Source organism: Tenrec ecaudatus, chromosome 12, assembly GCF_050624435.1.
Source record: "Tenrec ecaudatus isolate mTenEca1 chromosome 12, mTenEca1.hap1, whole genome shotgun sequence".
Taxonomy (NCBI): Eukaryota; Metazoa; Chordata; class Mammalia; order Afrosoricida; family Tenrecidae; genus Tenrec; species Tenrec ecaudatus.
The window spans coordinates 25,916,024-25,939,287 of NC_134541.1; the positions used below are offsets into that span (position 1 = coordinate 25,916,024).

The 23,264-nt window shown below is 39.6% G+C and overlaps 1 protein-coding gene and 1 pseudogene across 3 annotated transcripts in view; one reads left to right on the forward strand and one right to left on the reverse strand.

Annotated features, from left to right (window-relative positions):
- The window catches only part of NDRG3 (NDRG family member 3), a 98,508-nt gene that overhangs the window by 55,707 nt on the left and 19,537 nt on the right, over nt 1-23,264 (forward strand). For all 3 annotated transcript variants that reach the window (XM_075563668.1, XM_075563669.1, XM_075563670.1), the window contains 6 exons: nt 3,310-3,415; nt 4,423-4,543; nt 7,707-7,769; nt 8,894-8,954; nt 11,835-11,921; nt 14,052-14,108. In XM_075563668.1, coding sequence (XP_075419783.1) covers nt 3,310-3,415; nt 4,423-4,543; nt 7,707-7,769; nt 8,894-8,954; nt 11,835-11,921; nt 14,052-14,108 — 495 coding nt within the window. The remainder of the gene's footprint in view (nt 1-3,309; nt 3,416-4,422; nt 4,544-7,706; nt 7,770-8,893; nt 8,955-11,834; nt 11,922-14,051; nt 14,109-23,264) is intronic.
- On the reverse strand, nt 15,214-16,037 carry LOC142422385 (trafficking protein particle complex subunit 1 pseudogene; annotated as a pseudogene).

Genomic DNA, 23,264 nt, shown 5'->3' on the forward strand with positions numbered 1-23,264 from the left:
TCTATAGCTGGGCACCATCAGCTTTCTTCACTACATTTGCCTATGTACCTGCTTTGTCTTCAGCAATCGTGTTGGGAAAGTGAGCATCATGGAATGCCAGTTTAATAGAACAGTGTTCTTGCATTGAGGGAGTACTTGAGTGGAGGCCCAATGTCCATCTGCTACCTAATACTAAACCTAAACATATATGTACATAGATCTATTTCCCCATCCTCATATATAAATATATTTACATTTATACATGCCTTTATTTAAACCTCTATAAATGCCCTTTGCCTCCTAGCTCTTTCCTCTATTTCCTTTTACTTTCCTTTTGTCCCACCATCATGCTCAGCCTTCAGTTGGATTTCAGTAATTCTTCTCAGTTACATTGTCCTTGATCAAGCCCTACCAGGCCTCTTACAATCTCCTCGCCATTGATTTTGGGTCACTTGTTATTCCCTTGTCCCTGGGTTTGTTAACAACACTTCCTTTCCCCCACCTTCCCATGTCCTCCTCCATGTCCCCCCAAACCCTCGGTCCCGTTGTTTTCTCCTCCAGATTGTTTATCCAACCTATCTTATCTAGCAGAGATAATATGCACTAAAGCACTACAGAGCAAAAGAAAACAACAAAAAAACCAATGACATAAAAAAGAAAAGCCTATAAATAACTCAAGGTCTGTTGACCTTTAGGAGTGTGTTCTGGTAGAGTATCATGGGGTGCCACGCCCTGGCCCCAAAGTCTATTTTTGGTCTTCCTTCTAGACTTCTTTGCTCTTCTCCCTTTGCTGTTCTGTTGCACGCCCTTAGTGTTTTGCCTTGGTGTGGTAGGGTCAGATCAGGTGCAATTCCCACACTGTGTCTCCAGTGTTGTCCCCTGTAGGGCTATTGGTTAGTGAGAGACTTCGTGTCTTGTAGTGGGCTCGGCCCTATGGTCCTCTCTATGTATTGGCTGCTCTGAGCAGGGATATCATCCTCAAGGCTTGGTGGGCCAGGAAGTGCTCCACTCTCTTTTCCTCCCTCTTCATTTGCTCCCATGTGCTCTGATCAAATAGGTTCCTCTTCCAGAGCTGTAGCTTCAGTGGTGTCCTCAGAAGTAAATTCTTCTGGGGGGAGGGGCAGCTGTCCATGTAGTTGGGATTGGGACCGGCCCCTCAGACCTCTCTACAGGTTCCCTCAGCACATTTTTTATGCAGTTTGTGGTAAAATTAGGTGCCTCAGTGGATATTCAGGTCAACCTATACTCGAGTATATATGGTATTTGTACATATGTTGCCATCATCATTTCCTAAACATTTACTTTCTGTTTGAGCCCTTGGTATTAGCTCCTCTTTTATCCTTTTCTCTTCCCCCTCCCACCCTGGTGTCCCCTTGATACATTATAAATTATTATTGTTTTCATATGTTACATCAACTGCTGTCTCCCTTCAGCCATGTTTCTGTTGTTCATCCCTCTAGTGGGGGAAGGGGGTGGAGGGGTTATACATCCATCATTGCAATTGGTTCCCCTTCCCCTGCCCTCCTGTTATCGCCACTCTCATTCTGTGTGTTGTGAGCTCTTGTCTGTACCAGTGTACATGCTCTGGTCTAGCCCGAAGTGAAAGGCAGGACTGGGGTCATGATAGTGGGGAGTGAGGAAGCCTTAAAGAACCAGAAGAATAGTGTGTGTTTTATTGGTGCTGTGCTGTGTCCTGATTTACTCATCCCTTCCTTGTAACCCTTCTGTGAGGGGATGTCCTGTTGTTTACAGTTGGTTTGGGGGTCTCTGCTCCAACCACGCTTGTTCCCCACAATGTTTTTTGGTTTGTTTGGGGTCTTCTGGTGTCTGTTACCTGATTCTGTTGACACCCCATGATCACACAGACTGGTGTGCTTCTTCCATGTGGGCTTGTTGCTTCTCTGCTAGATGGCCACTTGTTTACCTTCAAGTCTTTTTTTTTAACTTCAAGTCTTTAAGACCCAGATGCTATATCTTTTGATAGCCAGGTACCATCAGCTTTCTCTACTACCTTTGCTTATGCGCCCGTTTTGTCTTCAGTGATTCTGTTGGGAGGTTGAGCGTCACAGAATGCCAAGTTGTTAGAACAAAGTGTTCTTGTGTTGAGGGAGAGCCCTACCACTCTTAAGTGTAGATCCGAGGCACTGTAGTCGCCCCTGTTGCAGCTTTATTCACTACCTGAGCCCTGCTTTGACTACACCTAAAACTTGACTCACTGCTTTGGTTAGGATTCTTTGGGGCACATGGAACAAATCCACCTAAGCGAGCCCAAAACAGTAAGCAATCCAGGGATGTTTCATAATTTTGGTTCATGCACAGCTAGAACCAGGAATTAGAGTAGTGGAAATGCCCACTGAATGCTCCTAAAATTGCTTTAGTTTCAAGAGAAAGTGAGGATAGAATCTCTTAATCCCAGTTACAGATAGATTCCTAGGATACTGAGCCAGCATGTGCCATCCACTCACCTCACTCCACTAAAATGTACCCACAAGGTATGTTGTATGAACATAGCAGCCAATCACTGCGCCTGTAACATGGACATGGCACATAAGCACAGCTCCCAAGACCAGCTAGCCATTCTAAACAGACACCAATAGATGTCTGCCAAATTTAAAAGTTTCTGAGCATGTGTTCAGAGGCTCTGAAGCTTCTGACTTCTTATTCAAAACTTTTTTGATGTTCTTGGTTCCTTAATTCTGTTGTTGTTAAGTGCTATCACGGCAGTTCCACCTCATGGCAACCCTCTGCACAGTAGAATGAGACTGCTCATTCCTGCACCGTCACCACCGTTGTTCTTGTGCTTGCGCCCATTTTTGCAGCCACTGTGCCAGCCCGTCTCCTTGAGGGTTTTCTTCTTTTTTGCTACCCCTCTACTTTACAAGTATGATGTCCCTCTCCAGGGACTGACCTTTCCTGATAACATGTCCAAAGTATGTGAGACAAACTCTTGCCATCTTACTTGTAAGTAGTAGTATTGCTTCACTTTTTCCAACACAGATTTGTCCTTCACTTTACTTCCCCAGATTTTATCTGGCTCCTTACATAACTTGTTAGTTGTTTTCATGACCTATTCATAGTGAATTTTCAAGAGATCCATGACTTTCTGTTTTGTGGACAAGAAGATGCTTTTTATCTCATTTATTTATTTAATTTAAAATAATTAGAAGCTGGGAATAGTGTATATAACATAAGAACTCTTCAGTCTGATTATAGTTCAGTGATATTGCCTGCCCAAACTAGTGGGAAATGGCAGAGAAGCAGCTAATGTGAAACTTTGGCAACCTAGAATGTCCATTCTGCCTTTACTGAGACCTTACATTCTCGTTACAGGAACATGACATAGAAACAGCTCATGGTGTGGTACATGTCACTGTAAGAGGCATACTGAAAGGAAACAGACCGGTCATTTTGACATATCATGACATTGGCCTCAACCGTATGTATTTTATTTTGTTTTCCCTTTTTAAAATCATAACATTTAATCTTTGTCTATTAATAACACCCCACCCCAATATTCTAATAAAGCAGATATTTCCCCATTTTTTGTGCCTTTCCTTTTTATTGCTACTTATGTTAATGGCAGGGTCAGTTCTTGAAATTCTGGAGGAACTTTAATGCTTGAATGTTGAAGTTCTGTTTCACCTCTGTCATATTTACGAAAGGAACAACGATTATATGATGAATTAGTTATGAAATTAGATTTGAGATCAGTTTTTTTCTCTAAGGTGTATTACTTTTTTTTTCATGTTTCAAATTAGAAAATCCAGAGTTTGAGCTCTTCAATGCATTAGTGAAAGTGTTCATGCTAAAGCTTATCACCAGCTACTTGAAACTGATTTCTTCTAGGTGGCAGGATAAGATTCTGACTCTAGCCATGGGCACAAAGAAACTGTGTACATACATTTCTTCCATACTTCTCTGGTTGTCAGAGAGACCTGCCTTTGAGGCTGCAGTCCAGTGCTGGAGCTTTTGTAGTCTCCGCCAGCATCTGAAGTGATTTAAGCAGAGATACTAAAAGGGTATAAATTGATGCAACAGCCCCTCCTTGTACTCCAACAATTTTGCCAAGAGAAAGATTCCCAAATGGGGAATGCAATTGACGAAGATATTCATTCCAACCATATAGCCAGTGTCCACATGTTGGATGGGTAAGCAAGGTAAATGAGAAGTAACTGTTAAAATTATTTTGTGTAGCACCTAGATTGGTTTCCACTTTGTAGATACTGTGTAGAATTGATCATTTACTGTTCTGAAGTTATTGAGATATCTGATACTCAGCCTTTAGGGCAGGTTGGCGCAGGTGGATTGTGAGATATCTCACTTTAATGGGACAAGTATTAACAATAAAGAAAGAGGACATGAGCATGATATGGCAGTGATTGAATAGGGACGGTTGGGGAGAACTGGAGAGCCTGTGACTCATGGATATTTTTGCTCTTGCAGACAAATCATGTTTCAATGCCTTCTTTAACTTTGAGGATATGCAGGAGATCACCCAATACTTTGCTGTCTGTCATGTGGATGCCCCAGGCCAGCAGGAAGGTGCAGCCCCTTTCCCAACAGGGTAAGGCCACAAGCAAGATCTTCTGGGTGACATGTACTCAGAAGAGCAAATGACTGAAGTCTGGTGGAAGAAGTAGCACTTCCTCCCTTTCCCACTTGATTTTATCACAACCTATATAAGTTATATGGATTAGCCAGTCGTCCCCATGTTTTTTATCCTTAGTCTGAGAGGACTGACTGTACAATCCCATCTGACATGGAAAACTGCAGATTTTCTCATATCCCGAAATGGCTTTCCATCGAAAGAACTGGTGTCCCTGAAATCACAAGGCACAAGTGTCTAGAGCACCCACTTCTTGTTATCTTTTATCTGTCCCCTTCCTCACTTAAAGTCTGTCATGTTTATGTCCCTCCATGAAACGCTCAGCTATCCAGAGCTAAGCTCAAATCCCTCCCACTCTTCCCTCCCCTTTAGTGATTGGAATTTGAATATTTGTATGATCGTTTATTCAGAAAAACTGCCCTGTTCAAGTAAAAGTACAGTCTGAATGGACTGGGAAGTCTCAGCCTTATCCTAAATCTGCTCCGTGTGATGAAACCCGTTTCTCCAGTTCTTCCAGGCAGTGCATAGTACTGCAGAAGCAAAGGCCTTGGGAAGAGGGTCAGAGCACAAGCTGTGCGTTGCTTTATTATTCCCTTCTTCCTGTACTCATCTCCAGACCTGCTTTTGGCTGGTGACGTCTATGAAATAAACCACTGCAAAGAACAGCTGACACTTACATGAGACTTAATGTTCCAAATCCTGCTTTAGGTACTTTATGGGTATTACCTCATTTAGTTCTCACAATTCTATGGGATAGGATTACTATTGTGTCTTTTTTACAAATGAGGAAAAGACCCCGAGAATTTAAGCAACTTGGCCAAGGTTACATAACCAATAAGTAACAGTGCTGGGATTTGAACCCAAGCAATCGAGCACCAAGATTTGTTACTGGCTGCGTCTGAGCTATTTTTCTCTCAAGACATATTAATTAGCCGGTGATTGCTTACATCCATCAAGATTTGGGTCCAGTTTTTCTTTTCTGTTTGTTCACAACTAGTTCAGAAGCACTTCATCTCTCAAAATGTTCAAGCAGTGGTTAGGCTGATTTCCCTGTCGGGTGTAGGGTAGATCCTGCTTCATATAGGAAATGAGTTCTGAAACTTACTTGACCTGCTTCCACCTTTTCTGGACAGACAAACAAACATTACTCAGTGTCCTCTTGGCAATTCAAAATCTTTACACTAGCACCCATAATCCAGGATAAAGTGTGGGTGTCTGCCTTTGCAGTGCCCCTGGATTGTTCCAGCGCCCCCCAGGGGGCAGTGTCACCCACTTTGGGAAATCTGATCTTCGAGGTCCACAGTCCAACTTCTCCACCTCTGTTTCTGCAGTCTATGGATACTCGCCTCTTTTCTTGCAGTCCTAGTCTGTGTCTGTTTCTGCATTCACTTGACCGTTTTGGGATGAGATGGTCCATATCATTAACTACATTCAAAGGCAGATAACAAAATGATCATGTTATTGTTGTGTCAAGGGAAACAAAATCATTCCAGGATTCGAGACTACTAGGGGGTACCCCCCCCAAAATTGGAACACCCCCCCGAAGCTATGTATTTAAACGTTTTGAAAATTATTTTATTAAATAATTTTTGGGGGGCTCTTAAAGCTCTTATAACAATCCATACATCAATTGTTTTTTATATTTAAACTTTTTTTATAACACAACCTTATCACTTTCAAAGTACTTTCCATTACACTTAATACATTTGTCAAATCTGTGATTCCATTCTTGGAAACATTTTTCAAACTCCATCTGTTTGGATGGCTGACAGTGCCTCCTGCATTTTTTTCTTCACCAATCCTACGTCATCAAATCACTGTTCTTTCATGTACCTCTACACCAGTGGTTCTCAGCCTTCCTAATGCCGCGACCCTTTAATAAAGTTCTGCATGTTGTGGTGAGCCTCAATCATAAAATTATTTTTGTTGCTACTTCATAACTCTAATTTTGCTACTGTTATGAATCGGGTGACCCCTTTAAAAGGGCTGTTCGACCTCCAAAGGGATTGCAACCCACTGGTTGTGAACTGCTGCTCCACATGCATACATGGAGACCAAAAGAAGTTGCTCAGAGCCAGGTCAGATGACTAAGGTGTGTGGGACAAGAGAAGCATGCTGTTTTTTGCAGAGAACTGGTGCACTGAGATGGCTGTGTGAGCAGGTGCATTGTGATGGAAAACCAGTCCCCCCTCTGCCACAAATCAGGCCTTATTTGTTGCACACTGTTACTCTATCTTTTCAGAACCTCTAAGTAGAAAGCTTGATTAACAGTCTGACCTGGTGGAATGAACTCCAAATGCACTAGGAGTTGACATTTTCATCCGTTCAGGAAGTTGACAGACGTCCATGCAAGGTTTGTCATCAATCAACATTTCACTTTTTTTGAAACGAGAAAACCACTCAGACACGAGTTTTTCCTATAGTGCTGGCTTCCTAAGCTGTGTTCAACATCACAACAGTTTCTACGACATTTTTCCTGCACAGGAAACAAAATTTTACATGTGCACACTGTTCTCTTAAATCAGCCATCACAAAAAAACGAGGTTGGAGCGGAATTGCTTTTATGAAAAATTCACTGTGACCAGAGAGAATCTTCCCAGGCCATGCCAGCTGTGCGCTGACTCAGAGCAGGTTGCTCAGTGGTCATCTAGTGGGGAATGCATATTACGAAAGCCCCACTCCACCCAGTGTACTTCCGGTTTGGGGAGGGTCCCCCTCACATGACTTTGCTTACTTTTGCATTTTACTGCATAAGGATAAAGCAGCAGACCAAGAACCACGTCTTGAACTGAATCTTATTACTGGAAGTTCTCTGAATGTAATTGAAATGATTGTGAGAGACTTGACAATAAGAGAGAACCATATGACCTCTTCCTTTCAAGTGGTTCATCTGGTCCCAGAGGTTGCTCTTTGAGGTGTAGAAATGGGTAGCTTCTTTTATTTCTACTCATCATGGCAGTAATAGAGTCACAAGCATGCCATGAGTGTTTCTAGGCACTTCATCACCTCTGAGCCTTTAGTAGAAGAGAATGCTGTAAACCTCAGAACTCTGTGTTTCCAGCTGTTCTAGCGATTGTGAAATGTCCATACTTTTGAATTCAGATGACTTTCTGACTTTCAGGTACCAGTACCCTACGATGGATGAACTGGCCGAAATGCTGCCCTCTGTCCTAAGTCACCTAAGGTGGGTTCATTTACTCAAAGTTCAGTCTTTGTTGCTTACGGTAGAGTCACATGGTTTTTATTGCATTTTTACTGTGTGTCTGCTTTGAGGGTGTGTGATGGGAACAAAGCAGAATTGTAACTACCTCAGGGAGGTTTTATCTTAGAAATTATTTAACAAGTAAGTAAGAAAAAAACCTCTAAAGTGCTATTTAAAAACTATAACCTTGGACATTGTGATAGAGAATAAGGACCAGATCCACATAGATAAAGCTAGTTAGGGAGTAACCTTCTAAGAAAATGTTATCTCTGCTGAGACCTGAGAGGTAAATGGGAGCTCGTTAGAGAAGCAGTGCAACGGAATTCCAGACAGAAGGAACGATCCATCTAGAAGTCCAGCACCAGATGAGCAAGCGGGGAACAGACATGGACTGAATTTTGAGAAATATGAGAGAGCTTCCAAAATGTCACAGAAAAATGAAATTAAAATTTAATGGAATTTTTCCTTGAACTTTTTTAAAGCCCTTTTGTAGGTTACATAGGTGTAGCAGATCAGGTCGGAATTTGGGATTATATTCTAACTACAAAGAATAGGCACCAAAAAGTTTTAAGTTGGTGAGTGATATCTATTTAGTCTTTTAAAATGTTCACTCGTGGTCTATAACTTGCATATCAATAAAGCAGTTTAAATCTCTGAAAAAGGATTAGTTGTGGAAAGAGTGGTGTAAGGAGGAGTGAGAAAACAGATTAAACTATTAACAATACGATAAGCAAGAGATAATGAAAGCTGGCTTCTATATGTTTTTGAGGAGATGGAGAAAAGTAGATAGTTTTAAAAATATTCTGGAAGTTAATGAACTGTTGACAGATTGGATATGGAGCTGAGCAGGGGATTGTAATATTGAGTATATCTCCCAGTTTCTGGCATATTCATTTCAACCCTTATAAATCAGCTTAAAAGAAAACCGTGTCCTTACTTTGTAGATGAGAAATAGAGGCTCAGAAAGTTACAGAAACGGAACCAAATTCTCAAATCTAGTGTCTAGCACAATTAGGATTTGAACCCGGGTGTTGTGCTCTTTCCAATCTGTCATACTGCTCACTAATGAAGTCAGCCTTCTTAATGTTGCTGTGTCCCCTCCACAGTCTGAAAGGCGTCATTGGGATTGGAGTTGGAGCTGGAGCTTACATCCTCAGTAGATTTGCAGTAAGTACTTGAAGCTTTAGTCTCGACAGTCTTGGGGCCCTGCCTGGGCCACAGCGCCTACATGGCCACATCCTGTTTGGGATCTTGTGTCAGGTTATCTCTAAATTCTGTGAGTTCCATAGATAGGTTTAAAGTATTCTGTGTACCATATTTACAGCACCTGAAAAAACACAAATGAAGGTAATACATCATCAATAAAAAGATTTTTAAACAGTTATTGGCATATAATGCATATATCATACAATTCAATCATATCAAGAAGAATTGTATAGTCATTACCACGATTAATTTTAGAACATTTTCTTTTTATTCACTCCATGAATAAATCACCTTTAAGATGAGTTGTGTAATCCTATTCAGTTCTAGCGCTCCCTCCTCCTCCCCTCATTGTTTACTCCCCAAATCCTCACGCCCTCCCCATCTCCTCACCCCACCTCCACATCCCCTACAACCCCTTGCATCAGTTCTTATCTCTGTGCATCCACTCCTTCACAAACTCGAAAACCCAACAGAAACAAGAAGGAACAAAAACGAAATAAAGCGATAAGAATAAAACAATAGTAATATAAAGATAAAAATACGTACAATTAGTAAGAAAGAAAAAACCACCATCAATGTTTAAAAAGCCAGGGAAGGCATTCTGTCATGGAACAAGCAGGAGCTCCTTGCATCTACAACAAATTCGGGGTGGTCTAGCGGGAAGTCAACTGACCAAGTAATTTGATCCAGCATAATCAGGATTACAATGATCTATGTTTGATAGTGAGGCCATTCCAGATCTTTGCTGGCAGCCAGAGGTGATCTGCCAGCAGCTTAATCTGACTAGATACTCTGCAAATGGATTTTGAGCTCCCACTGTCCTCCACAAATTGGGCGTTCTCAATTTTAGTTCTGATACTTTTCCTTGAGTCATATTTGAATTTTGTGATTGTCATCTTTGAATTACACAAGCTGGCGTGCTTCTTCCATGTGGACTTAGTTGACTCCTTGCTTAGATGGCTGCTTATTTGAATTCAAGCCTTTAAGACCCCAGACACTATTCTGATTAATAGCCAGGCACCATCTGCTCTCTTACCACATTTTGCTGTAGTACCCTTATCATCAGTGATTATTTCATGAAGACAAGTATTGAGCAGGGCCATGTTATCAGAACTAATTATTCGTGGAATGGGGCTAGAGTTAAGTAGGAGTCCAGAATCCATCCACTTGTCCATGGACTATGCATGACCGAGGTTTACTTTGGCGGTTGTCTGTGACAAAATCAAACCCCATTGAACTACACTAGCACCAGAACGAACTACACTAGCACCAGGGACATATCAACCAGGAAACTGAGTGCTTCCATGCCCTAAAATGGAACATACTATCCTCTAATGCACAGCAAAACCTTTCACCCACTAAGAAACCAAAAGAGCTTCTGCCTTTCTTTATTGGGGCTTCAGTATGTAGGAGGAGATCATGGGTGGATTGCACTGTTAAAGCATTTGACTACTAACTGGAAAGCTGATGTCTTTGAAGAAGAAAGACGTGGAAGCCTAGTGGTCCCCTTCTGAAAGATTAAAGCCATTGAAAGCCTTCTACTCTGTCACAACACATAGCGTTCCCAGGAACCAGAATAGACTAATAACAACTGGTTTTTGTTTTTTTAAATGTAGACATAATTAGCTGGATCATGGCCCCTACCTCAGGTCAACCAAAAACATGGTAGTCTTTATGATTTGGTCAACTTCCACCCAGTCAATATGTATGTGTGTGTATATATATATATATATATGTATATATATATATAGAGAGAGATATCTTATTAGCACCAACCCTTGTTATGGTCTAGAAGCCTCATCAAAAAAACACCATAATCATGAGAGAAATTCCAACATCTTAGGATTTCTCTCTCAGAAACCAAGAACAAATACCAAATTCTTGGACTAAAGGACCTTATAGAAAAGTGCGTCTTGGGTGATAGAACTGCCTTCCAAGGTGACATCACCTCCTCATGTGGTCTCAGAGAAGAAGTTGTTAGGAAAAAAGATATATGAGTATGAAATAACTGATCTAAGTCTAAGCCGGGGTGAACTGATTCTGTTTGGCCAGTGAAGTAAAATTGGAATAGACTTGAATTTTAAAGTTTGAATAAAGCAGAACAATAGTTGGAATGGCATAAAGTAAGCATAAAGTCACGGAATGGGATAGGGATCTGGTGTGGATTAGATTATTGCCAAGGCTCGCATTTAAAGCAGCACACCATCTTGAAGTGGTATGTTGCTGCTGTTTCCAACTCTGCTGTTCAAGAGGTTTGGTTGCTAAACACATTGCCCTTGTTTTCTACGAGGGAGACTAGGTTTCTAGCAGAGTGTTGACTCATACTTTTTTGAGTTCTGATTGCCATTTCAATTTTACCCACATTTTACCAATTGAGTCCATTCTACTTTCCTCAGTCATGATTGAACTTGGAAGAACCAGTTCAAAGCACTGGTCTAAGCAGCCTCTTCTGCTAAGTATTTCCAGGGTCACTTCCAAGCAGGGAGAACTTACCATGAACCAAACAACTGCAGAGATGTCAGATACCTTCATCCTCTGCTATAAAAATTAAAAACCTGCCTCCCCCACAGATCTTTACAAGGCAAGATCAATTGATAGTTAAAGAGTTATGTTTCCAAAATTCTTCCCCTACACTTCTCTTCTTACTTACCCATCAGTAGTAAGCATAGAAAAAAAGTCTTTGTTTTTGAAGATCCATGAAATCAATGTCACAAAACAAAATGTGTATGAATTGTTAAATGGAAAACCAATTTGCTCTGTAAACTTTCACTCAGATTACAATTATACAACAGCACCTTGGAAGGGGAATTGTCATACTGTTGTTTTTATTTTGTTTTTCAGCTCAGTCATCCAGAGCTTGTGGAAGGCCTTGTGCTTATTAACGTTGACCCCTGTGCGAAAGGCTGGATTGACTGGGCAGCTTCCAAAGTAAGTATTGAATTAAGGTTCCCTTCCCTACATCCTTTGGCCTTTTTCAAAATGGATTATCTTTCTTATGTACTAAGACATATATGAGAAGCTTTTAAAAGCTTGTGGGGAAAATGGAATTAAATAATAATAGAATTTTCCCACAAACTTATAAAAGCTTTCTCATACAGTTAAGGGCAAACAGTTTTAAACATACAAAATGTCTAATATAATAGTCTATATATTTAAATTTCATTCATAGAACAACACAATGAAGTGGTGTCCAAATGATCTCACAAGGACATTAAACCCTTTACTTAAGGTTATACAGCTAGTAAGTCACAAAGCCAGAGTATTCATTAAAGCCTTGTTCAGAGGCAGAAAGGTAGAACCAGCCAAGTGCCAATAATACAGGTTGGGTACAAAATATGGTACACATGATAATGCCATGTAGTCCTTAAAAGTATATTATTTAGTAAGGGAATGAGAATTATTAAAATGTTGCATAAAAGCAGGCATAATATTATATAATGTTATCTCAATTTTTTAAAATACTTTATCCATCCATGAAAGAAGAAGGGAAGATAATATGTTGTTAGTAATTATCTTTGGCTGGATACAAGTGATTCTTCTCATATTCCATATTTTCTTTATTCTTTTAAATAATATAACTATTCCTCACTTATGTCCAGTTATCCAACATTTCACATTGAGAATAATGGTAAAAAAAAATCTGTTATCTGACTATTCTATATTTCAATGATGGATATCTAGCAGTAATGAACTCTGAGGTACAAGTGAGAATATAAGCTGGCTGTGATGGTGAAGGCTGTGGGTCACCTTGGCTGGGCTGTGACTCTCAGCGGTCTTGCAGTAATAAAATGCCATGGTGGGGCCGTTCCACAGTGAGAGTCAGTCCTTCATTTAGTGATCTGATGTGGTCACTGCCCAAATTCAAATAATGCCAATTTTGCATAGCAACCTTGTCTTTGGGACCTAATCATGATGAAATGTGAGGAGTGGGTAAAATAATAAATTAATTTTATAATTCTAAAATATTCTACCTACCAGCAGACCAGATTCTTAAGATTTTACTTACTCTTTTCCATATTTAAGTTTTCGAAAAATAGTGCTAACCCTAGCTTTGTATGAAATATATATAACAATGAAATTTCCAGATGTTGCGGAAAATTTCTACCACAGCCTCGCTTATTTAAAATTTGTTCTAATTACTGTCTACTATATGGACATTAAAAAATTTACCTAGACACTCAGTAACAGGTAATAACCTAGTAAAATTCTTCCCAAACACTGAAATGGTGTTTTGAGTAGTAAAACAACGAAGAGAGTGTGCTTACAAATTCTAATTATCTTTAATTTATAACATATATTGTTAATAACTCATTAGATATCTCGACTTTCACACAATCCTTCTGGACCTTCGTTATGTCCTCTGCTCAGTCCTACTCCTAAATCAGCACTTCATCTCTGATCCAACTCAACAAACGGAATTGAGCATAAAACCAAGGGAGAAGACAAGGGGAATCAGCAGCATAATTTGAGTTGGAAATTTTCCTGAAAATAAACTAACAGTTTGTACATGTACAGATTGATGAATTTATTAGGCTGTGAAAAGTATCAGTTTTCCAGTGGGGAAAATTAGCAGAAAAATGTTCACAATGCAAGAACATTCTGTAAACATAGCTGTTTCCTCCCACTCCCTGAAATTAAGATAGCAAAAAAGGAAGGAGTAATGAAAAAACACCAACGCATGTTTGTTTCTTAGATGATTTGGGAGTGATTTTAAGTCTATCCCTGCCATCTACAAATCCAGTATAGACAGGAATGAAATAGCAAGTAGCTATGAGTTCTAGGTCTCAAGGTGTCAAAGGAAGAATAGCTAACATTTCTTCCAGCTCTGTGTTTCAAAGCAGTCTGTATTATTCTGGAAAGGAAACTTAGGTTTTGGCTCCAACTTGTTTCTTGTTCTCGTGTCTCTGAAACTACTTTTTCATGAAAATGTATGATGCTGACATTTGTTTGTCTTGTGAATGATAGCATATTTACCTACAATAAAGTAATTGTAAGGGGCCAGCTTGTTGATATTTTACATGTGCTTATTTCCTTGACCTAGCGTTTTTATCTTTTTAGATCACATGCTTGACAACTAATGTTGTGGACATTATTTTGGCTCATCACTTTGGGCAGGTAAGTGCTCATTTAATCCAGGAGAGCCTTACTTTAACTCAGGAAAGAAGGAGCTACCTTAGAGTTTACCTAATCATAGTAGGTGATATGTCCAGAGTAGATTCAGATCTTGTGACTTAGCAAAGGCTAATCCTGCCAGTGACATATGGTTCTTGGGATTTGGACAGATGAGAGAAGACAGCATCTCCCCTCACTTACTCCCTGGAAGCAGCCTGCCATCTGCTAATGTTTGACAACATCACGTGCTTTAACAAGCATTTTCAGAGCCATAATGAGATCTGGGAAAGGCTTCACAGAAATTAAAAACTTGAGAGAAAAAAGAAACCATAAATTGTTAGTATTGGAGAATTATTAGGTTAATGAATGTATAAATGTGCTTTATACAACTGATGTATGTGTGGATTATGATAAAACTTGTATGAGCCCCTAATAAAATGATTTTAAAGAAAGTTAGCACTGAAAGAACCTTAGAAATCATTCTGTCCAGCCTCTTCAGTGAGGAAATTGAAGACTGAAGGCCGCAAAGAGGAAGTGACAATTAACAGGTGAATAATTTCGAGTTGGGGAGAGGACTCAAGCAGCCAGGGGGAAAAGGGAGTCCTCTTTTCACAAAGGGAAAAAGTGAGTTGGAGGACCTGTGGAACAGTGATGGATTAAATAGTAAAGAGCTATGAGATCAGGGAGATATAAGCCACATGGAGTGGGGGCAGGAGAACGCTCTAAGTGCACGCATGCAACCTGTGGTGTTTATTTTTGATACTATTTGAAGGAAAACGGTGGATGGGAAGCAAACTAGCATTTACCAAATATCGATCAGATGCAAGGCACTGTGATAAGTACATTAGATGCACAATCTCAGTTATTTTCAGATGGGGAAACTGAGGTGCCAAAGAGGCAATGAAACTTAACACAGTGGAATCCAAAATAGTAAGTGGTGGAGCTGACAGTTGACTTGAGGTCAGGCTAACAGCAAAACCTTTCTTTGATTTAGATTGAATTTTTATCAAAGTTATATATAATTTGAGTTGGAAGTATATTTTAAATATTTATATTATATGATTTTTTTTTTTAAAGTAACAACAACTTTATTGTGTGCCTCCCAGAGGGTCAGGACAGGAGGGGATAAAAACTTTCCAGGAAACAACTGGCCTCTCTTTGCCTGAAAAACTGTGGGCATCACTTGGCAGTGGGGGAAAAAAAATTAAAACAAAACAAAAATTCTCCAGGAAAGAGGCTCTGGTTTGGCAATGTGGGGTCCCTTATGGGCATGCTTCCAGTGTTGCAGAGAGCACCAGAGAGTGGGTTACACTGTTGCCCTTGAAGGATTTTGGGCAGGGTGGCCTTTAATGGGACCCTTAGGTAGCACAATTTAGGAAGGTCCTTAGGCAGACACAGAGTCTCTGCAGCGTGAGGGTGCATCCATCAGCCAGCCCTGGCAGAGAAGAAGGGCAGAGAGCGGATGTAGGAGTCCAGTCGGGATCGGAAGAGCTCACTTTGCACAGTTTGGCCCAAAGGGCACAGAGGATTCTTCACCACCAGTTCCACGTACAGCGCACTGTAAATGTGGTGTAACACATCCCGGATGAGTCCTACGCCCAAATCAGTATTCATGACCACCTTGATCCCAGTGGGCGTCTCATAGTAATGGAGTTTGTAGCGGCTAGTTTGGAAAGACAGGAAGCCGTCCTTCATGTCCAGCGGGGACATCTTGCTGACAAACGACCGAATAGAGAACAGCATCCTGTACATCAGCTTGTATTCCTCCTCTTTGGGGATCCCCGCTTGCTTCTTGCGGTGCCACTCGCTGTAGTGCAGACATACTCCATTACGGTCAAACAAGTACAGATTGTGGACTGTCATCGATAGGGCCCGGAGTAGGAGCCTCGCTCGGGAAACGTCCCCACTCGGTGGGCTCCGTCTCTCGGCTCTCGGCTCTGGACTCTGGTTCAGGTCTATTATATGATTTATATAAAACATAGCACATATATTTTAAAGGATGCAAAAGTTCTACAGGGTGTGTTACAAAGAATCTGCCACCTTTCCCATTTTCTGCTCATCAAGGCAACCACTTATGACTTGACTGAATCTTTTGGGGTTTGTCTTCATATTATTATTTCTAATTTAGATATAACTTTAAAAGTACACAGATCTTAAGTGTATTTCAGTGACCTTTTACTTATGTATGCACTCATAACTACCACCAAAAATAAAGATATATAGATTTTTGTCACTTTAAAAGGGTTCCTGGTACCCTTTCTTACTCAGTCCCTCCAACAAAGTATTCATTATTCTATTATCTGAATCGGGTTTCTTAACTTTATACAAGTAGAATCACACAGTAGACATTATTCTAAGCCTGGCTTCTGTTACATAACATAGTGTCTTTGAGATTCATCCCCGTCATTGCATATGTCAGTAGTTTATTGTAATCCATTGAAACAGTAGGCACAACATACTCTGTTGTCTTGGTTATCTAGTGCTGCTATCGCAGAGATGCCACCAATGAATGGCATTAACAACATTCATTCTCTCACCATTTATAGGAGGCTGGAAGTCCACATTTAGAGCACCAGTTCTAAGAGGCTTTCTCTCGTCAGTTTTAGAGGAAGATCTTTGTCTCTCGTCAGTGTCCCTGAGCCTAGCTTTCCTTTGGAAGATCGCTGTATGTTTTGACATCTGTCTAGGACAGCGGTTCTCAACCTGTGGGTCGTGACCCCTTTTGGGGGGGTGTTGAACAACCCTTTCACAGGGGTCGCCTAAGACCATTGGAAAACACCTATTTCCGATGGTCTTAGGAACCGAGACACCACTCCTCTATCCATCTCCAGGCAGTCCGCCCACATGCAGATAGGCGCACATACAAGTACCCAGCATGAAGACTGTTACCCATGCTACACTATGCTTCAAGACAAAATGTTATTTGTTTGTAGTTAGAAATAAATATGTCACAATATATAATTACATATTTTTTTGTGATTAATCAATCACCTTGCTTTAATTATGTTCAATTTGTAACCATGAAATACATCCTGCCTATCAGATATTTACATAACAACTCATAACAGTAGCAAAATGACAGTGATGAAGTAGCAATGAAAATAATTTTATGGTTGGGGGTCACTACAACCTGAGGAACTTTATTAAAGGGTCGCAGCAGTAGGAGAGTTGAGAACCGTTGGTCTTGGAGGTTGTCAGCGTAGGGATGCTGGACCAAAGCATGTATTGAGGTCCCCGCTTCTCTGTGGCATTTGCCTCCCTGGGATCCATCAGACTGGGTGTTTTATCTAACTCTAATCTCCTTGCAACAGATTGGCAGGTCACGTCTTGGGAATCATTGCATGATTACCTAACAGCCAGACCACAGGGAATCATGACCCAGCAAGTTGACCCATATTTTTGGGAGGCAGGGGCAATCATGACATCTATGGGTGAACATTTGAGTTGTTCACCCATAAGGAAAGGGGCTACAGACATTTTTAATACATTTCGTTTTGGACATATGTACTCAAATTGCCTTTGTTGCCATTTCTCCAAATATGCTTATATTACTACTTGTTGATTTTTTAATTGTAGGTATTATCTGTTGATGCTCATCTCTCTCTCATACATGCCCAGTCCCGATTTACATTTCCCACCACCTGTTATAACACAATTTAGGTTAGATCAACTTCCAGTATTTATACTATTATGACTATGTAAATGTTTACTCATAGCTGATGACTAATAATCATCTTGTTTTTCTTTTTGTTTTGTGTGTATTTGTTAGTTGCTTGCTGTTTTCTGTATCATCAATAATTCGTCCACTAAGCTTTGCTCTGGTGTGTAAATCTCCTGGTCAGTATGTTCAGACACATTAGGTATTCTGTTGTTTCCGTCTTATGGAAGAAATCTTTCCCACAATTCAAGCTGCTTCAGCATGTGTTCATTGTCTTCTTGCCTGTTGTGCAGCTGTCGCTCTTGTTCATCTTCTTGGGAGTATTCTTTGTTCTCTTTTTTGGTTCCCAGTTTCCTAGGTCATACATCTTCTTTCTTGGCTCATTCCCTTGTTTTAGTAGGACATATCTTCCGATAATAATACGGATCTAAAAATATATTCTACTTTAAAACTTATGTGATAGGCTAGATATAGAAGCCAGATTGGAATTAGTTTTTGCCTCATAATTACGTAAGGATTGTTCTGTTTACTTGCAAATTCCAGTATTACTATGCTGATTCTTACTTGGTTGGTTATATGAAACTAGTTTTCTCTCTAGAGGTATCTAAGGATGTATTCTTTACCCTGAGTATTACTAAGTTCTTTGATGATGTGCCTAGGTAAATCTGTTTTCTTCCTTGAGGTGCCATTCAAATGAGCTCGTGAGACTTGGAAACTGGTGTCTTTATTGTGCTATTTCTTCTATCGTTGTCTTCCTATTACTTGGACTTCGAATCTTCCAAATTGACCCTCTAATTGTCTTTTTTCTCGTAATTTCCATTTATATGTTTTTGCTCCATTTTTAGATATATTTTTCTCAGCTTTGTCTTCTTTCTATTAATTTTCTGCAATCACCTCTTTCAAAATTCCAATAATACTCTTTTGCTCTCAGACTTTTTATAGTATCCTATTCATTTTTGTGGATATAATATCTTCATCTGTGACAATCTAGATACTTTTCTCTGCTACCTCCAAGTTGCTTTATTTCTTATGATGAACTGTGTCTTTCACATTATAGTTTGTGCCAGTTAATAATTTACTGTCTCAAAGTCCCCAATCCACCCTTCTTTATCCTGCTCTGCAGCACTAGAACTGGATCTTCAAAAGTGTTCTCCTTTGCCAGCTGGCTCATTGTTTGAATTTGCAACACTGCAAGATGACAATGGCAGGAAGGCACTTCACTTTCAGATTTGAGTCCTTTAAAAAAAGAAAACAATGCGGGAGTTAGTGATGCAGTCTACAGAAAACTTGGCAGTGCTCCTCACAGAATTATGATTCAAAGAAAAGTTAGAATTTTCTAATAAGCTACATCTAACCAAGTGGCACTCTGAATTAACTCATTTTCCTGCTTCCTTAGCCAGAGGAAATAATCCTATGTTTATAAACAGTTTATGTTTATTTTAGTCCTTTTGCACTTATGTGTATTCTTAAAAATTATGTACATGTCTTATATACATATTAAGTGTGTATGTTATACTGATGATCATCTCTCATCTATCATTTTGTCATGTGTGATGGCTAATGTTTGCTATGATGCTGGGAGCTGAGTCATCACTGCTTCAAATACCATCAGGGTTACCTGTCGTGACAAGGTTCAGCAGAGCTTCCAGTCTAGACCAGCAAGCTTCATCTAAACATCAGCAAATGAACCCTTGAGGTGGTCTTTAAACCTCCAACCAAAAATACCTTCTAAAATCATCTTAAAACTGTACATGAAAAAATATATATAAATTATCAAGGGTTCATTGTGGGGGTGGGGGCGTTAATGAGCTCTTCTACCAAGGGCTCAAATAGAAAGAAAATATTTTGAAAATGATGATGGCAACATATGTGCACATGTGCTTGACACGATGGATGGATGGACGGATGGATTGTGACAACTGTATGAGCTCCCAATAAAATGATTAAAAAACAAAACAAAAAAACTTTACAATAGTTTGGCTTAACGAGTGTTTTGTTTTGAAAAGTCTGCTTTGTGCTCTTTTAAGAATACCAATGTCCAGATGATTTGTTTTTGTTTTGCTTTCTTAATCTGGATACCTTTTATTGATTTTCATTACTAATTATCTTTACTAGAACCTCTGATACAAATGAATAGAAATGGTGAGAATCTCACATAATGAACAGAAGTGTTAAACACAATATTAGGACAACTAATTGAAATGCCCATGAAACCATGACCTCAAACCTCCAAATTCTGTGAAGTGTTTGGTTGTACATAAAGCAGCCTCAGCAGCTATTTTTTGGGGGGGAGGGTCAATGTTATAAATACATCCATCAAACAACTATTTCAATTCAGTGTACAACTTATTGACAGCATTACATTAATCAATTAGCCCAAATCTGTGACTTTTGTCTTAACTTTTTATTATGATTAAGTTGACGGTTTCAGAGCAGATCATCAGTTTTACATCCAATAATTTATACACATTTTGTTTCAGCTCATCCATTCAATCCCCTCAGTGTACCATTGCTTGTCCTCCCAGTGTTGCTTTTCCTATTCCTCCTCCTCCCCTCACCCCCTGTCCTTAGGGAAATGCTTCCCGTCATATCTTAAGTGATTGGTTATTGGAATACTGGAGTGAGTTCAGTTGCAGGAGCTACCAACGTAAGGGTGACTCTAAGTCTATTAGTCTCTATCTTATCAGCAAGCCTCTATTATTTTGAGTTCTGTTCCACATTTTTTCCCACTCTATATAGGATTGTCCATGGTGATCTTTTTCAGTGCATTTGGTAGTAGTGGCTTAACACCGTTTTGCTCTTCTGGTCTCAGGGTTGTAGAGACTGATGTTTGTGTGATCCATTAGTCCACGGAACTGTTTCCATATTTTTTTCATAATTTTTGTTGTCTCCAGACACAGAGAAACCAATGGTTTCATTTAAATGGTTGTTCACCAACTTTAGAGACCCCAGCAATGTGATTTTTCCATCATTTTATTTCAAACTTGTCATTACACCATAAGCAATAAGTGCTTTCCATTTCCAGCATTCTTACCTTGGTAACTGTAAAAAAATAAATTAGCTTCTATACATTTTCCTGTTTTTATCTTTTTGTGTAAGTGACACCATACAATATTTTCCCTTTTGTAATTATTTCACTCAGCATAATGTTTTTCTGCTTCATCCAATGTTAGCATGAAACAAGACTTCATTTCTCTTAATGGCTGTCAGTTTGTCATACTGTGGTGGCTTGTGTGTTGCTGTGATGCTGGATGGTATACACTGATATTTCAAATACCATCAGGGACACGCAAAGTGTATAGATTTAAGTGGAGCTTCCAGACTAAGAGTAGGCTTGAAGAAGGAATCAGCTGGCCTGTCCACTTTGGAGGAAATAGCCCCTGAGAACGTCATGAATGGCATGAAAAGCGTTACCAGATAGGGAAGACCTAAAGAATAAAAGTGGAACTTTGTGAAAGAGGGTGTCAAAGAAGAGTTGACCAGCATGTTGTGAATGAAGTAAAGCTGTGGCCCTCCAGGCCTTCATTCACACAACTCAGCGCTAGAAGAAACAGCTGCAGACGTCAATAACCGAACCTTGGAATGTACGAAGCATGAATCTAGGGCAAATAGAAGTCATTAAAAATGAAAAGGAACACATTTCATGTCCAGATTGATATGCTAGGCATTAGTGAGCTGAAAAAGACTGGTATTGGCTATTTTCAATCGGAAAGCCATATGGTTTACTATACCAGAATGACACAATTACAAGGAATGGATTGCATTCATCATCAAAAAGGACGTTACAAGATCCACCTTGACATACAATGCTGTCTGTGATAGGATTATATCATCAGCATTCAAGAAGATCCAGTTCAACAAGTATTCAAACTTATGCACCAACACTAAAAGTAGTGATGAAGAAATTGAAGAATCTACCAATGTCTTCAGTCTGATATTGGTCAAGCACGCAATCCAGATGCATGGATAATTATGGACTATTGAAATGCAAAGGTTAGAAACAAGAAGGAGCAGTAGTTTAAAAATACTGTCTTGGTGATAGAAATGAAACTGGAGTTCGCATAATAGAATTTTGTGAGACCAATGACTTGTTCAGAAGATATATCTTTTTTCAATAACACAAATGGCAGCTGTACACATGAATTTTTCGAGGTAGGGAAAAGGCAGATCCAGTGGCAGTGGAAGCTTCTCAGCACTGGCGTGGGTCTTCACATGGCTCCTCCAGCCCCAGGGCTCTGCCTTCATCAGTGTGTCTCCATGTGGTTTGTCAATAGGAATATCTCACAGAGAGCGTGTGTCCCACCTCCAGGGAGGAAAACAGGAGTTCCCAGAAGCCTCGGGAGAAGGCCATGCCCACACAGAGGCATTATTGGCTATGGCCTGATTGACAGGCTGGTCTCCAGCCCTTCGCAAGTTGACAGGAGAGTCTGTAACTGCCACCGCTCCATAGGAAGTTTAAAATGTTCTCTTCTAGTTTTTTGTAGAAATTTGTGAAGGATTGGTATTTGTTCTTTTTTTAAAATGCACAGTAAAATTCACTATATTATATATTTGAAGTCATTTTAATATAGGCATTTATAGCTATGGAATTTCCTCTTAAAACAGCTGTAACTGGATTCTGTATCTTTTGGTAAGTTTCATTTATCTCACAGTATTCTCTGATTTCTCTTGTGATTTCTTTTTTTGTATACTTACTGTATTTAGGAGGGTATGTAGTTCTCCAAATTTCCTCTTATTGTTGATTTCTAGTTTTGTCCCATTGTGATCAGAGAACATATCCAGTATGATTTTTAGTCCTTTTAAATTCATTGAGGGTTTTTTTTCCTGTCCTGTCTTGGGTTTGCTCTTTAGAACATTCCATGTACACAGAAAAAAATCTATATTCTGCTGTTATTGAATGAAGTGAACTATAGATGGCTATTAGGTCTAGACAATTACAAGTTACCAAAAAGATGCATTCTTTTATTTTACTGACTATTTTAAGTCTTTCAATTATGTGGATCATAACAAACTGGGAAAGAATGGAAGTCCAGAGGAGGGGGAATACTGCATGGTTTAAAATAAGGAAAGCTATGTATTGGGTTGTATCCTTTTATCATACTTATTCAATTTATATGCTGAGCAAATAATCTGAGAGGCTGGACGATGAAGGGGTGCCAAAAAGAAACATATTTTTTCAAAGCTATGTATTAAAATTTTTTTTACAAAACAGCCTTTTACCTTCAAAGTACTCTTCATTACACTTACTACATTTGTCAAATCTGTGATTCCATTCTTGGAAACATTTTTCAAACTCATCTGTTTGGATGGCTGACAGAACCTCCCTTCTTTTTTTTTTCTTCACCTCTTCTATCATCAAATCACTGTCCTTTCATGTCCCTCTTCATGCATGGAAACAAAAAGAAGTCGAATGGAGCGAGGTCAGGTGAGTAAGGTGTGTGGCGCAAAAAGGGCATGCTGTTTTTTTGCCAAAAACTACTACACTGATGGCTGTGTGAGCA